This window comes from Python bivittatus, unplaced genomic scaffold, assembly GCF_059951505.1.
Source record: "Python bivittatus isolate LINGU-HERP-01145 unplaced genomic scaffold, Pbiv_v1 ctg000850_np1212, whole genome shotgun sequence".
Classification (NCBI taxonomy): Eukaryota; Metazoa; Chordata; class Lepidosauria; order Squamata; family Pythonidae; genus Python; species Python bivittatus.
In genome coordinates, this window is record NW_028277112.1 from 3,651,445 (window position 1) to 3,664,857 (window position 13,413).

At 37.2% G+C, this 13,413-nt stretch overlaps 1 protein-coding gene across 4 annotated transcripts in view; it reads left to right on the forward strand.

Moving 5' to 3' along the window:
* Positions 1-13,413, forward strand: part of AP3B1 (adaptor related protein complex 3 subunit beta 1) — a 175,155-nt gene that overhangs the window by 33,203 nt on the left and 128,539 nt on the right. For 3 of the 4 annotated variants that reach the window (XM_088130397.1, XM_088130399.1, XM_088130398.1), the window contains 4 exons: positions 24-98; positions 10,774-10,869; positions 12,256-12,416; positions 12,809-12,875. In XM_088130397.1, coding sequence (XP_087986523.1) covers positions 24-98; positions 10,774-10,869; positions 12,256-12,416; positions 12,809-12,875 — 399 coding nt within the window. The remainder of the gene's footprint in view (positions 1-23; positions 99-10,773; positions 10,870-12,255; positions 12,417-12,808; positions 12,876-13,413) is intronic. The other variant, XM_088130400.1, reaches the window with a different exon arrangement.

Consider the following 13,413-nt stretch of genomic DNA (forward strand, 5'->3'; position numbering starts at 1 on the left):
GAATTTTTTTTGTGTGTTTTAAGATGATTGCCAGAGGGAAAAATGCATCGGAATTGTTTCCTGCAGTAGTGAAGAATGTAGCAAGTAAAAGTATTGAGGTATGGTGACAAAATAAAAACACTTATTTTTCTTTTACTTCTAAGAGAATCTTTTAAAACTTGAAAGCCCTTTCCATGAAATTGTATCTTTGAATTAGAGGTAATTATAGTAACATTTCAGTGAAACACGCGTAGAATTAATAACTCTTCTATGATAGGAAACGGGTGATATTCTTATATCACAGAATATAGGATGTCATGAACCAACTTAGGGCCTTTTTCCTAGGCCATAATAGGACCTAGTTCATGTCTGTTGTCCTTGCTCAGTGTATTTATTGGGGATGACTTTGCCCTTAATAGAAATTCCTGTTACTTGTTACCCTTGCTAAGCTGTAAATGTTAAGGACAGCTCTGTCCTTATTAATTGCTAATATTTGACATGACTGAGCAACTGCTTATTGTTTGGTAAAGATATATCTGTCTCCATTAGAAGTCTTTGGTGCAAATAGTTTTGCCCCCACCAGGGTACATCTGGCTAGGTTAGTCCTGCCCATCATAAGTGAAATAATAAAAAGTTAAGTCTTGAACCAGAAGCCTGAATTTTTCCAGGAGGATCAGAGGTGAATACAATGCTGTAATTTTTTTTTGGGGGGGGGGGTGCCTTTGAGTCAGTGTTGACTCCTGGCAACTGCCTGGACAAGTCCCTGCAGTTTTCTTGGCAAGTGGTTTCAGAAGTGGTTTGCCCTTGCCTCCTTCCCAGGGCTGAGAGAATGACTGGCCCAAGGTCACCCAGCTGGCTTTGTACCTAAGGTGTGACTAGAACTCATGGTCTCCTGGTTTGTAGCCTGATGCTTTAACCACTACATCAAACTGGCTCTCATAATGCTGTAATTACTCATGAGTATTTGTCACAGTAGAAGTAGGAAGTGTAAATTGAATAAATAAATTAAATAATGGTTCAGGCAGTATTTTTAACTATGTTTATTAGGGTCAATTTGGTATATGTTCTCATATTTTATTTGTTTACAAACTATTGCTCATATTTTATAGTAATTGAAAATTTTCAAATTAAAAACTCTGAATTATGTTGATACAATTCACAGTGTATTTCTTCTGTGTTCTCAGACTTTTTTTATAAAGGTGCTGGTTGCAACATATCAGACTTAAAGCAGGTTCACAGAGAAAACATCTCTACTAGCTTTAATAGCACACTTGGATTTTCTTTACCTTTATCAATAGGTAGAGGATAAAGGGATCAGTCTTAGAGGAAGATAAAGAGACTTGAGCATGTCTGGCTGGTGTCTATACAGCATTAAGTAAAGGCACTATCCTGAGAGGTAAATTGATTTGACATTGCCGTTTTAGGCAGAATTAGTTGTTCCAGAGGCTCTAAATATAGACTATTATGACTTCTGTGTTTACTTAACTTGTATTATAATATCCTCTCTTCCATTGCTTCTTTCTTCCAGCTGCTTTTATATCATACATATCAATAAGCTAGGAACACTCAACTTTTTTTTGAAACCAAGGATGCTCTTTGCTGTTATTAATTGCTATGCTTGATTTAATTTACAATGTTTAAATATATGGGAAGTGATTTTATTAAATAAGCTAATAAAATCATTCCCAAATATTTAAAGATTTTTCCTTCTGCACATCAGTGGCAACTTTGTGTAGGCTTCATGGAGCTCTGCAGTAAACCATAACATGTGTATTTGGTGACACCAAAACAAGCGGCCACTCAGTAACCCCCCCATCCCCCCCCAGATCTCTATAAATACCCACAAAAGGGTCACATCACCCTGGGCACAGAGAGAACTGCTCCTGTCTGTGCTCCTGCACTCTGAAGATGCCAATCACAGGTGCTGGCGAAACGTTAGGAAACAAAACTTCCAGAACACAGCCACACAGCCCGGAAGACCCACACCAGCCATGTGTATTTTGTCTTAGATTGATGGGTGGATGCAACCCATGAATGAGCTGTGGTTTAACAACATGGTGGATGAGTTTCATATCACATTAGGCCCAAAACAGTCAGTCTACATTAATTGTTGTTGTTTAGTCGTTAAGTCGTGTCCGACTCTTCGTGACCCCATGAACCATATTGCGCCAGGCCTTCCTGTCCTTCACTGCCTCCCTGAGTTTGCTCAGTTTCATGCTCATTGCTTCAATGATGCTATCTAACCATCTCATCCTCTGCCGTCCTCTTCTCCTTTTGCCTTCAATCTTTCCCAGCATCAGGGTCTTCTCCAAAGAGATCTCTCTTCGCATTAGGTGACCAAAGTATCTGAGCTTGAGCTTCATTATCAGTCCTTCCAATGAACAATCAGGGTTGATTTCCTTTAAGATTGACTGGTTTGACCTCCTAGCAGTCCAGGGGACTCTCAAGAGTCTTCTCCAGCACCACAGTTCAAAGGCATCAATTCTTCGGCGCTCGGCCTTTTTTATGGTCCAGCTCTCACAGCCATACATTACTACTGGAAAAACCATAGCTTTGACTATGCGGATCTTTGTTGGCAAGGTGACGTCTCTGCTTTTTAATATGCTGTCTAGGTTTGCCATAGCTTTCCTCCCAAGGAGCAAGCGTCTTTTAATTTCATGGCTGCAGTCTCCGTCTGCGGTGATCTTGGAGCCCAAATAAATGAAGTCTGTTACTGCTTCCATTTCTACCCCTTCTATTTTCCAGGAATTGATGGGTCCAGATGCCATGATCTTAGTTTTTTTAATGTTGAGTTTCAAGCCAGCTTTTGCACTCTCCTCTTTCACCCTCATCAAGAGGCTCTTTAGTTCTTCTTCACTTTCTGCCATTAGGGTGGTATCATCTGCATATCTGAGGTTGTTGATGATTCTCCCTGCAATCTTGATTCCAGCTTGTGATTCTTCCAGCCTGGCATTTCTCATGATGTACTCTGCATATAGGTTAAATAAGCAGGGTGACAGTATACAGCCTTGTCGTACACCTTTCCCTATTTTGAACCAATCGGTTGTTCCATGACCGGTTCTGACTGTTGCTTCTTGGCCCGCATACAGATTTCTCAGGAGACAGGTAAGGTGGTCTGGTACCCCCATCTCTTTAAGAATTTGCCACAGTTTGTTGTGATCCACACAATCAAAGGCTTTTGCATAGTCAATGAAGCAGAAGTAGATGTTTTTCTGGAACTCTCGTGCTTTCTCCATTATCCAGCGAATGTTGGCGATTTGATCTCTAGTTCCTCTGCCTCTTCGAAACCCAGCTTATACATCCGGTAGTTCTCGGTTCATGTATTGCTGAAGCCTAGCTTGTAGGATTTTGAGCATAACCTTGCTAGCATGTGAAATGAGTGCAATTGTGCGATAGTTTGAGCATTCTTTGGCATTGCCCTTCTTTGGAATTGGAACGTAAACTGACCTTTTCCAATCCCGTGGCCACTGTTGCGTTTTCCAAACTTGCTGGCATATTGAGTGCAGCACTTTAACACCATCATCTTTTAGTATTTTAAATAACTCAGCTGGAATACTGTCATCTCCACTAGCTTTGTTGTTAGCAATGCTTCCTAAGGCCCACTTGACTTCACTCTCTAGGATGTCTGGCTCAAGGTCAGTGATCACACCAGCGTGGACATCAGGGACATTAAGATCTTTCTTGTATAGTCCTTCTGTGTATTCTTGCCACCTCTTCTTAATCTCTTCTGCTTCTGTTAGGTCCCTGCCTTTTTTGTCCTTTATCATGCCCATCTTTGCACTAAACGTTCCTTTCATATCTCCAATTTTCTTGTAGAGATCTCTAGTCTTCCCCATTCTATTGTTTTCCTCAATTTCTTTGTATTGTTCATTTAAGAAGGCCTTCTTATCTCTCCTGGCTATTCTCTGGAAATCTGCATTCAGTTGCTTATATCTTTCCCTTTCACCCTTGCTTTTCGCATTCCTTCTTTCCACAGCTATTTGTAAAGCCTCATCAGACAGCCATTTTGCTTTCTTGCATTTCTTTTTCTTTGGGATGGTTTTAGTTGCTGCCTCCTGTACAATGTTACGGACCTCCGTCCATAGTTCTTCAGGCACTCTGTCTACCAAATCTAATCCTCTAAATCTATTCATCACCTTCACTGTGTACTCACAAGGAATATGATCTAAGTCATACCTGAGTGGTCTAGTGGTTTTCCCTACATTCTTCAATTTAAGCCTAAATTTTGCAGTAAGAAGCTCATGATCTGAGCCACAGTCAGCTCCTGGTCTTGTTTTTGCTGTCTGTATAGAGCTTCTCCATCTTTGGCTGCAAAGTATATAATCAATCTGGTTTCGGTATTGACCATCTGGTGATGTCCATGTGTAGAGTCGTCTCTTGTGTTGTTGGAAAAGAGTGTTTGCTATGACTAGCTTGTTCTCTTGACAGAACTCTATTAGCCTTTGCCCTGCTTCATTTTGTACTCCAAGGCCAAACTTGCCTGTTATTCTGATTACTCCTTGACTTCCTACTTTAGCATTCCAATCCCCTATGATGAAAAGGACATCTTTTTTTGGTGCTAGTTCTAGAAGGTGTTGTAGGTCTTCATAGAAGCGGTCAACTTCAGCTTCTTCAGCATCAGTGGTTGGGGCATAGACTTGGATGACTGTGATATTGAATGGTTTGCCTTGGATACGCACTGAGATCATTCTGTCGTTTTTGAGGTTGTACCCCATTACTGCCTTTCCCACTCTCTTATTCACTATGAGTGCAACTCCATTTCTTCTAAGGGTTTCTTGCCCACAGTAGTAGATATAATGGTCACCCGAATTAAATTCACCCATTCCCGTCCATTTCAGTTCGCTGATTCCCAAGATGTCGATGTTCAGTCTTGTCATCTCATGTTTGACCACATCCAGCTTGCCTTGGTTCATAGATCTTACATTCCAGGTACCTATACAATATTGTTCTTTACAGCATCGGACCTTCTTTTCGCTTCCAGATACATCCACAGCTGAACGTCCTTTCGGCTTTGGCCCAGCCGCTTCACTCTTTCTGGAGCTACTTGGAATTGCCCTCCGCTCTTCCCCAGTAGCATATTGGACACCTTCCGACCTGAGGGGCTCATCTTCCGGCGTCATATCTTTTAGCCTTTTAACATTGTTCATGGGGTTTTCTTGGCAAGGATACTGGAGTGGGTTGCCATTTCCTTCTCCAGTGGACCACATTTTGTCAGAACTCTCTGTCATGACCTGTCCGTCTTGGGTGGCCCTGCACGGTATAGCTCATGGCTTCACTGAGTTACGCAAGCCCCTTCGCCACGACAAGGCAGTGATCCATGAAGGGGCTACATTAATTATTTGGTGCTATATCTAAGCCATTTCTTTCTCTACCATTCTTTTCTGTCTAATCACAGTTTGGTTCTTCATAGAATTACAGAATTGGACAGGACCATTTAGGCTGTTCCAAGTAGGAATCCAAACTCAAGCATTTCTGATCACATCCAGTGAAAGGAAGCCCATCAGTTCTATTAGTAATTGGTTGTTGAACTATTACTTTTCAGAAACTTTTCCTAGTATTCAACTGTAATCTGCTGGTCTGTAAAATTAAATTCATTATTCCATGCCACACCTTATAGGATGATATAGAAGAGATTTTGTCCTTCTCTATTTGACATACAGTATTTGGGTTTTTGAAGAACATCATCATATCCTCACTCAGCTCAGTTTATTCATTCTTCATAGCACTTAATGTTTGTCTGAATCCTTCTTAAATTAAGTATATGTAATATTTGAAATGAAGCAGTAGGCCGGTGGTTGAGTTGTTGCAGGTAAAAATTCCCACCACAGTGAAAACTATCATTGAGTCATGCATGAAGTTCAAAAAATTATTTTTTTTCCCCCCAGACACAATCTCTCACAGAACTCCTAGTGACCTCGTACAGAATCCTAGGGTTCCATGAAACCCCAGTTGAGAAGGGTATTCTACAGAATTAGTTGTCTCTGACAATTTTATGCCATCTCTAAATTTTTATAGGCATTCCCTTCACTTCATTAAATTCATTAATAAAAATACTAAAGGATACAGAGCTAGGACTGAATTATATGCTACCCTTTCTAGCTTGATGAGGAACTATTATTTGAGTACTCTTGAATATGGTTGCTTGAGTTAACTCAGATCTATTTAATTGTCACACCATCCAACCCACATATAAACAGATCACTAATCAGAGTGTTATTGGGTATTTTGTCAAATGCTCTCCTGAAATCAGGAGTCTGTAGTGTATCCACTTAACTACTGAGGAAGTTACCTGGTCAAAATATGAAGTAAGTTTAATGTGACATACCTTGTTCTTAGAAAATTCATGCTCATGTCTGCTGATCACCTAATTATTTTCAGAATGTTTACCTATCAATTGCTTTATGACAGCTCTAGAATATTTACAGGTAACGATGTTAGAATAATTGATCTGTTATTCCCTGGGTCCTCTCCCCTTTTTAGGAAAATAAGGTCAAATTTGTCCTTCACCTGTCAGTTTGTGCTGTATTGCATCCAGAATCTCTGAAAGATAATACATAAAGATTCAGTCAGATTTTCGGCAAGTTCTTTGAGCATCCAATGGTGAAATTCATCTGGCCCTGGAGATTTATACTCATTCAGAAAAAAGAGGTGTTCCCTGACCTGTTTCTACCATTCTCAAGCTTCAATTCTGCCCATTCTGTTCTTCACATTTATCTAATGGGATACATTCTGGCTTCTCAGTGAAGACTGATCCGGAATCTTACGTTCTGCTTTTTTTGTTAAGTGTTACAGCATTTTGTCACCTTTATAGAGCAACTGATGCATGGATTCTTTATTTATTCTTTTATTCTGATCCTATTTGAAGACATCCTTGTGTTCTTAGGATCCTGTGTTTACCGCAGCTCACTCTGACCTTTAGTTTTCCTGATATTGTCTACAAATTTGGGCTGCTTGTGTGTCCTTTTTCTCAGTGACCTGTCCATTTTTCCATCTTCTATATGTGTCCTGTTTGATTTCTATATTTGAACCAGCTTTTTGTGCTATCATGTTGGCTTATTCTGCTGTAGTTTAATATTTCCCACTCATCTTGAGCTCCTTTTCTAATTAACTTCTCAACCAGATAGTCCTCCTTATTTTTGTTCTGAATTCATTCAAATCTACTTTCTTAAAGTACAAGCTATGCATTCAACTACCTATCAGCTGCTCCAAAATTCCAATGATCAAATTATCAGAACTTTCCAAGCCTTTTTAATGGGATTTTTGAGCCTGATTATCTGGACCTTCTCTTTATGGATCCACAGACACTGGTGGTTGATCTGTGTCAACCCTCTCCTCTGGATACATAGACACAGGTGGTTGATCTGTGTACAAGTGTTCCTTAATGTCAAGAGAGTATTCATGTCTGTATGATTTTATGGTCACTACTCATAAAAGTGTTCTTATAATGTAGGAGTGAGGCTATATTATCACATTTGTTTTTTCTTAGTATGCTGTGCCTCAAGTCATTATGAGTTTTACCTTCCCTAATTACCTTTTCTACAATTCTGGAAAATCTCTGTAGTCTTTCTTGGTGATGTGTACCTCTTTCCTAATTTTATGGGCATATTTATTTCTTTTCAGATCTTTTCTGAAAAGATCTAAGATTTTTGTGTGGTCATATTTGCTTCTTTTGCAATCCTCTATATTTTTCTTCGCTGTGTGTACTTTAGCATCTCCCTTTTCAGAAACTTTGCTCTGAGTTTATTAAGCTCTGATTTCATGATACATGTTCAACTGCATTCAGCTTTAGTTTTGTGGAAGAATCATGCATTGTAGAGTTTGTGTCCCAACAGATGTCAAGGTAATTAAAGTCATGCAGGTGAGTAGAGTGGAGTGCTTTAGGGCATGGTGGGGGGTTAGTTTTGCTACAGTTTTCCAAAGCTTACATACTTGCATGGTTTTGTTTTCCATCAAAAATCAATGGAAACACTTTCAATGGGATGATTTGATAGGGGTTGCAGAAAAGTAGTTCAGGGCCCACATGTGGCCTGTAGGCTATGGATTTCTGATCCCTAGCTTAAATCAACCTTACTTATGAGCTGCTTTAAAACTAGTGGGAAATACTGCATGGATCTGCTTGTAGCTAGCTCTCTTTCTATCATAATTAAGAGGAATCTAGTATGTTGTAGCTTATTGTATATCTTATTACTGACAATGTACTAGGTATCATGAGATGGGCTTCTAGTAATGGGACTGGGAATTTATGAGGGAAGAGGTATAGTGGCTTTTTAATGCAGACTGTGTATCCAAAGGCAACCCTTTATAATCTTTATAACATGATACCAAATTTATCTGAAAAGTGTCAGTATTAGCCTTTTATTAGACAAATCTTTAGAACTGTTAATATTTACGAAATGAGGCATTGAATGTAGCTCTTTTTAAGACTACAGGATGATGAACAACAAACCATTTATTTCAGCCAAATATTATAAATATATATTTAATAATCCATATGCATTTAATGTGATTATGAACATCTAAATTGAATGATTAGTGGAGAAACAAGAATTAGATAATGCTGGTTCCCTAAAATGAGAATATCTCAAGTTAAAATAATCATATAGGCCTTCCCAAGAGAGAATTATTTCCTCTTTCCTTGCCTACCAGCTTCCTTTTATCTGCACTGGGAAATTTGAGCCAACTACATTATTCACAAGCTGGCATACCCACATGTAAGTTTAACACCCCAAATAAAAATCCTCAAATGTATTCATATTTCATTTTAGGGAGGAGTTAATGTACCCTCACATCAGCATTAGTTAAACTAATTCTGAACCAGGCCAGAAATGTTTGCCTGTCTTTTGAAAGATACTAAAGCAAAGCTTTATTGCCTGCTACAAACATTGTATCAGGTCATGCTTGTAATAATTAATGGAATGTGCTAATGTGTTAGCATGGTATTATCATGATTTATGAAACTGCATAGTATGCACTAAGCACAAAGTACTGTACAGCTGTTTTGTGAACATAGAGCTAGCGGTAACCTCTTTCATGTTGGGTGGTTGAAGTTAATGCTAAGGTCTCTTCAATCTGAACTGGGACTGTAAAAATACATTTACTTTAAGCAAAAGATATAAATATCTTTGTGGAAGAAACCAGGCTGTATTATGAGCAATTTCACGTAAAATATACATTACTGGACATTATACTTTCCAACAACATGCAGATTGAATATTAAAATATTTTTCCACTGACAGTCTTCTGTGTATGTTAGTTTGGAATTCTCAAGGTACTTCATTTTTCTATAGATTTTAATAGGTATTAAGGTACATAAATCAAAATCTAAACCTGCAGTAGTGCTTGAAACCTATGAGGTAAGTGTATTGTAGCAGTTAAAATTAACACCCCATATTTGTCAAATGTTTACAATATAATCTATTTATTGTAAGGATATTTTCAAGTTTATTTCTACCAGTTCTTCTCAGGATGTGATCCCTTATTATATTATTTTATCTTTCTCATGGACTTCTGGAAAATGAAAGTTTGCTAGCATTGATGTAGGCTTCAGAGTAGCCAGTAGACCCTTTATATGCTGGTCTATTTAGTCTATTTTTAAACATGAGACTCAAGATTTTTTTGTGCATTTTTATATATAATTTAAAATAAAAATATTAGGAAATCTTTCATAGTCCTTTTTTCAGTTGTTTTTTTTTAATTCCCCAAAGCTAAAGAAATGTACTTGAAAGGGAAGAAAAGGGGGAAATGTGTTTTTACCATTGGGTTTTCTCCTTTTTTCCCCCTGACCATCACCATCTTTTTCTAGAAAAGGATCCACTTACAGAGCATGTGGCAGGACTGTAAAGAATTTCAAAGCTAGTGAAGGACATTTAGTTACAGAGTTTAGTCAAATTAATTTTCATAAATAGTGAATCGCCGTACACTTAGTTTTAGGCTTCGCAATAAAAGATGCAGAAAGTGACCTCGAAATATAATTGGTGGTTTAGAACAGAAATAACAAAAGGTTTAGTCAATAACTCATGAAGTTTGATATACTTGTATTGATAAACTAATTAAACAGAACTGGCTGTGTTCCTCAACTCTAATGGGGCTCTGTTATTATTAGTTTTAAAGGGAGGAGTGCTGTAACATTGAATGAAGGTAAATGATGAAAGAATGGTGCAGTCACGAAGCTGAAGTACTCCTGTCTCGCGTCTCCGAGTGGTTTCAAGGAACGGAGGCTTTCTCTGCACGCCTGCAGTCATTCACTATCCAGGCCTCTTGTTGTCAATGTTGATTGCTGCTTGTTCATAGTAGAACAACAAATAATTTACAGCCATGTAACCTTCTGTGATTTAATATCTTGCTTTTTGACAGAATAGACTGAAAAATATTTTTTCAGATAGTGACAATAATTATAGCACAACTGTATTTAAAGTTTTTTCAGAGTTTTTTTTTTTACAACCCCTTACGGTCTACTTAAACTTGAGAATAATTTTTTGTTCCTGTGTGTTTTAACCTATATGGGCTTTATTTAGAACTTAATCAAAGCATCATTTTTGTAAGCTGTAGCACTTCTATGATTACTTGTTTGGAAGTCTTGAATATAAAATACAGACATATCTTGTCACAGGGAATCTAGAATGTCCATTCCTTGTGACAGTCTTTATATGTGCATGTGTACACACACACACACACACACATACTATAATGCTTCATATTTCTGGAATGCAACAGTCTTACATGACCATATGGATGTACTTGTGGATGATACTAAATTTTAATATATAGATCTAAATGAACTGATTTGTTTTTCAGATTAAAAAACTTGTGTACGTCTATTTGATGCGTTATGCAGAAGAGCAGCAGGATCTGGCACTGCTGTCAATTAGCACCTTTCAGCGTGCTCTGAAAGTGAGTAAAATCAAATTAGTAAATATTCCTGTTCTAATAAAGTTGCAGCTGATTTTTAATAGAGAAAAACCAAACATATACCATTTTATTTCTAAAGATGATAATCTGGTTTATTGCCCATATATAGTGCCATTTTGAAAGCTGACATTGGTTAAATCCAGTTTTACAGGTATGGTTTTCTACTTGTATAACTGAAGTTTTCCTTCTCTTTCAGCTCCCTGCATACATTTCAGATCTGCTCAGGAGGGCTTTCCCACTCCTCTAGAGAAGTTCTGGAGTTGTACTTGGGGCTACAGGAAAGAGGATAATTTTTTCAGTGGTTATTGTATTGGCAGTCAGACATGGTTGGATCCAGTCTGATTGGACCCAATAGACTGCCCTACACATACATCAAGTCTGTGGTATTTCTCTAATTGGGTTCAAAACTTGAAGGTTTAGGAATACAATATTTTTATAAAAATTGAATGAATGACATGATTTTTTTTTTACCAAATTCCTGGTAACAACTTTGAAATATGTGAGCCATGCTCTCTTTGATGTTAACCACTGAAATAAACAGTAATATTACACTTGTTTTATATTACATAACTGCTCCTGCTTAAGCACTTATTTGAAGTATGTGTGATACACTTGTGCAACTCTAAAAGGAATGTAAAGATATTTAAGGAGGAATAAAATGTTATTAAATCTTTTAGACAACAGGGGTGTGAAAGGCAGTTGCATAATTCTGGGGAAAGGTATGGCTGCTTTTAGGAATTGCAGATTTAGAAATAACTTTAGAAATGCTGTCAGGTTATTTTTAACTGTTATGATGGTGTATTTTTCTGGACTTTACAGCTTGTGTACTCATCTGTAATGCAGATAGTGGTGACATCTCATAGAATTACTAGGAAAAAGGAACAGGATACAAGATTCTAAAATATATGCATTAATGGCAATTCATGAAAATCACTTTTCAGTATTTCTAATTGAAAGAAAAAATTGTCATTACAAGTTCTTGAACTTGCTCAGCAATTTGATATTCTCATTTTTTCTTAAAAGGATTTAATAGACAAAGCACAACAAATTAACTATGATTCTAAGCAGGTATGTTTACCAGATAATCTAAATATGGGCAGTTCTATCTACCTTAATTGATTTAACTCTCTTCTTTATGTAATGGAGAATTTAAATAGTTCAGACAAGTTTAGATTGTTTTGTATCTATTATTAGATACATATCTACAATGGCTGGACTTGCTTATTTTTTTTTGGTTCTTTTCCTTTGTAGAACTGTGTCATAAAATAAGGTGTTAGGGTAAAAAATTGGAAAATACAAAAACAAATATACATGCTTTTAATAAGTGACATTTATTTAAAGATTATCAGTATTTTATTTTTATTTTAGGATCCTAATCAGTTGATCCGTGCGAGTGCTTTGCGAGTGCTGTCAAGTATCAGAGTGCCAATTATTGTTCCAATTATGATGCTTGCTATCAAAGAAGCATCAGCTGATTTATCACCTTATGTTAGAAAAAATGCTGCCCATGCAATTCAGAAGCTTTACAGGTAAGTTATCTCTGACCATGAATATAGAAGAAGTGTATTTAATGTTCAGCAGCGTGTATTACAATGAAGTTTAGATATAGTTTATCATAACTACCATCTGCTAATGGAGATAAAATCAACAAAATTACTTTGACTAAAGTGTTTTAGCATAGATGGAGAACAGTATATGCTATATATATGAAAAGTTTAATTTTACTGAGCAGCTGAAAAATATCTGATACAATTTCTTCATTTAATTTTGCTTTTTTCATTGTGCAGTAAGACAAATATCCATATTTGGTCATAACTTAGAATGAAATCCATTAGACATGTTTCTTTTTGTTCACTTAAAATATATACTTAGTCAAAATCTGTAGAATATCTGCTGACATTTTTTTATGTTAAATTTCTAGTCTTGATCCTGAACAAAAAGAAATGTTAATTGAAGTAATAGAGAAACTTTTGAAAGACAAAAGCACAGTAAGTAATGCAGAATTAGCAGCTTTATCATGAAATTAGAATTGTGATACCTTCACCTGAAATGTTAGGGCATTTAAAGCTTAAATCTGATCAGGGTGAGAGTTTAAGCTTTAGATGTAGTAGGATTAATGCTACAGTGTACTAGAAATGCTACTTTATTATGAAAAACAGATTGACATAGTGGGCAAATGAGCTGGTTGCTAGTACAGTGGTACCTCGATTCACGAACTTAATTTGTTCCATGACTCTGGTCGCGACCCGAATTGGTCGCGACCCAAATCAAATTTTCCCATAAGGTTCAATGTAAATACGGTTAATCCGTTCTGACCCCACCGAATTTGGTCGCCAACCGATTTTGGTTGCGTCCCGAATCAAATTTTCCCATAAGGTTCAATGTAATTACGGTTAATCCGTTCTGAACCATATGTATTTTTTTTTTAAAACCACAAAAATATGAAACAAAATACAGTACGAAGAGAGAGAACGCTAACCTTGCTCGACGCGACTTCTGGTGTGGAGGACAGGAAGGCGGGTGGGG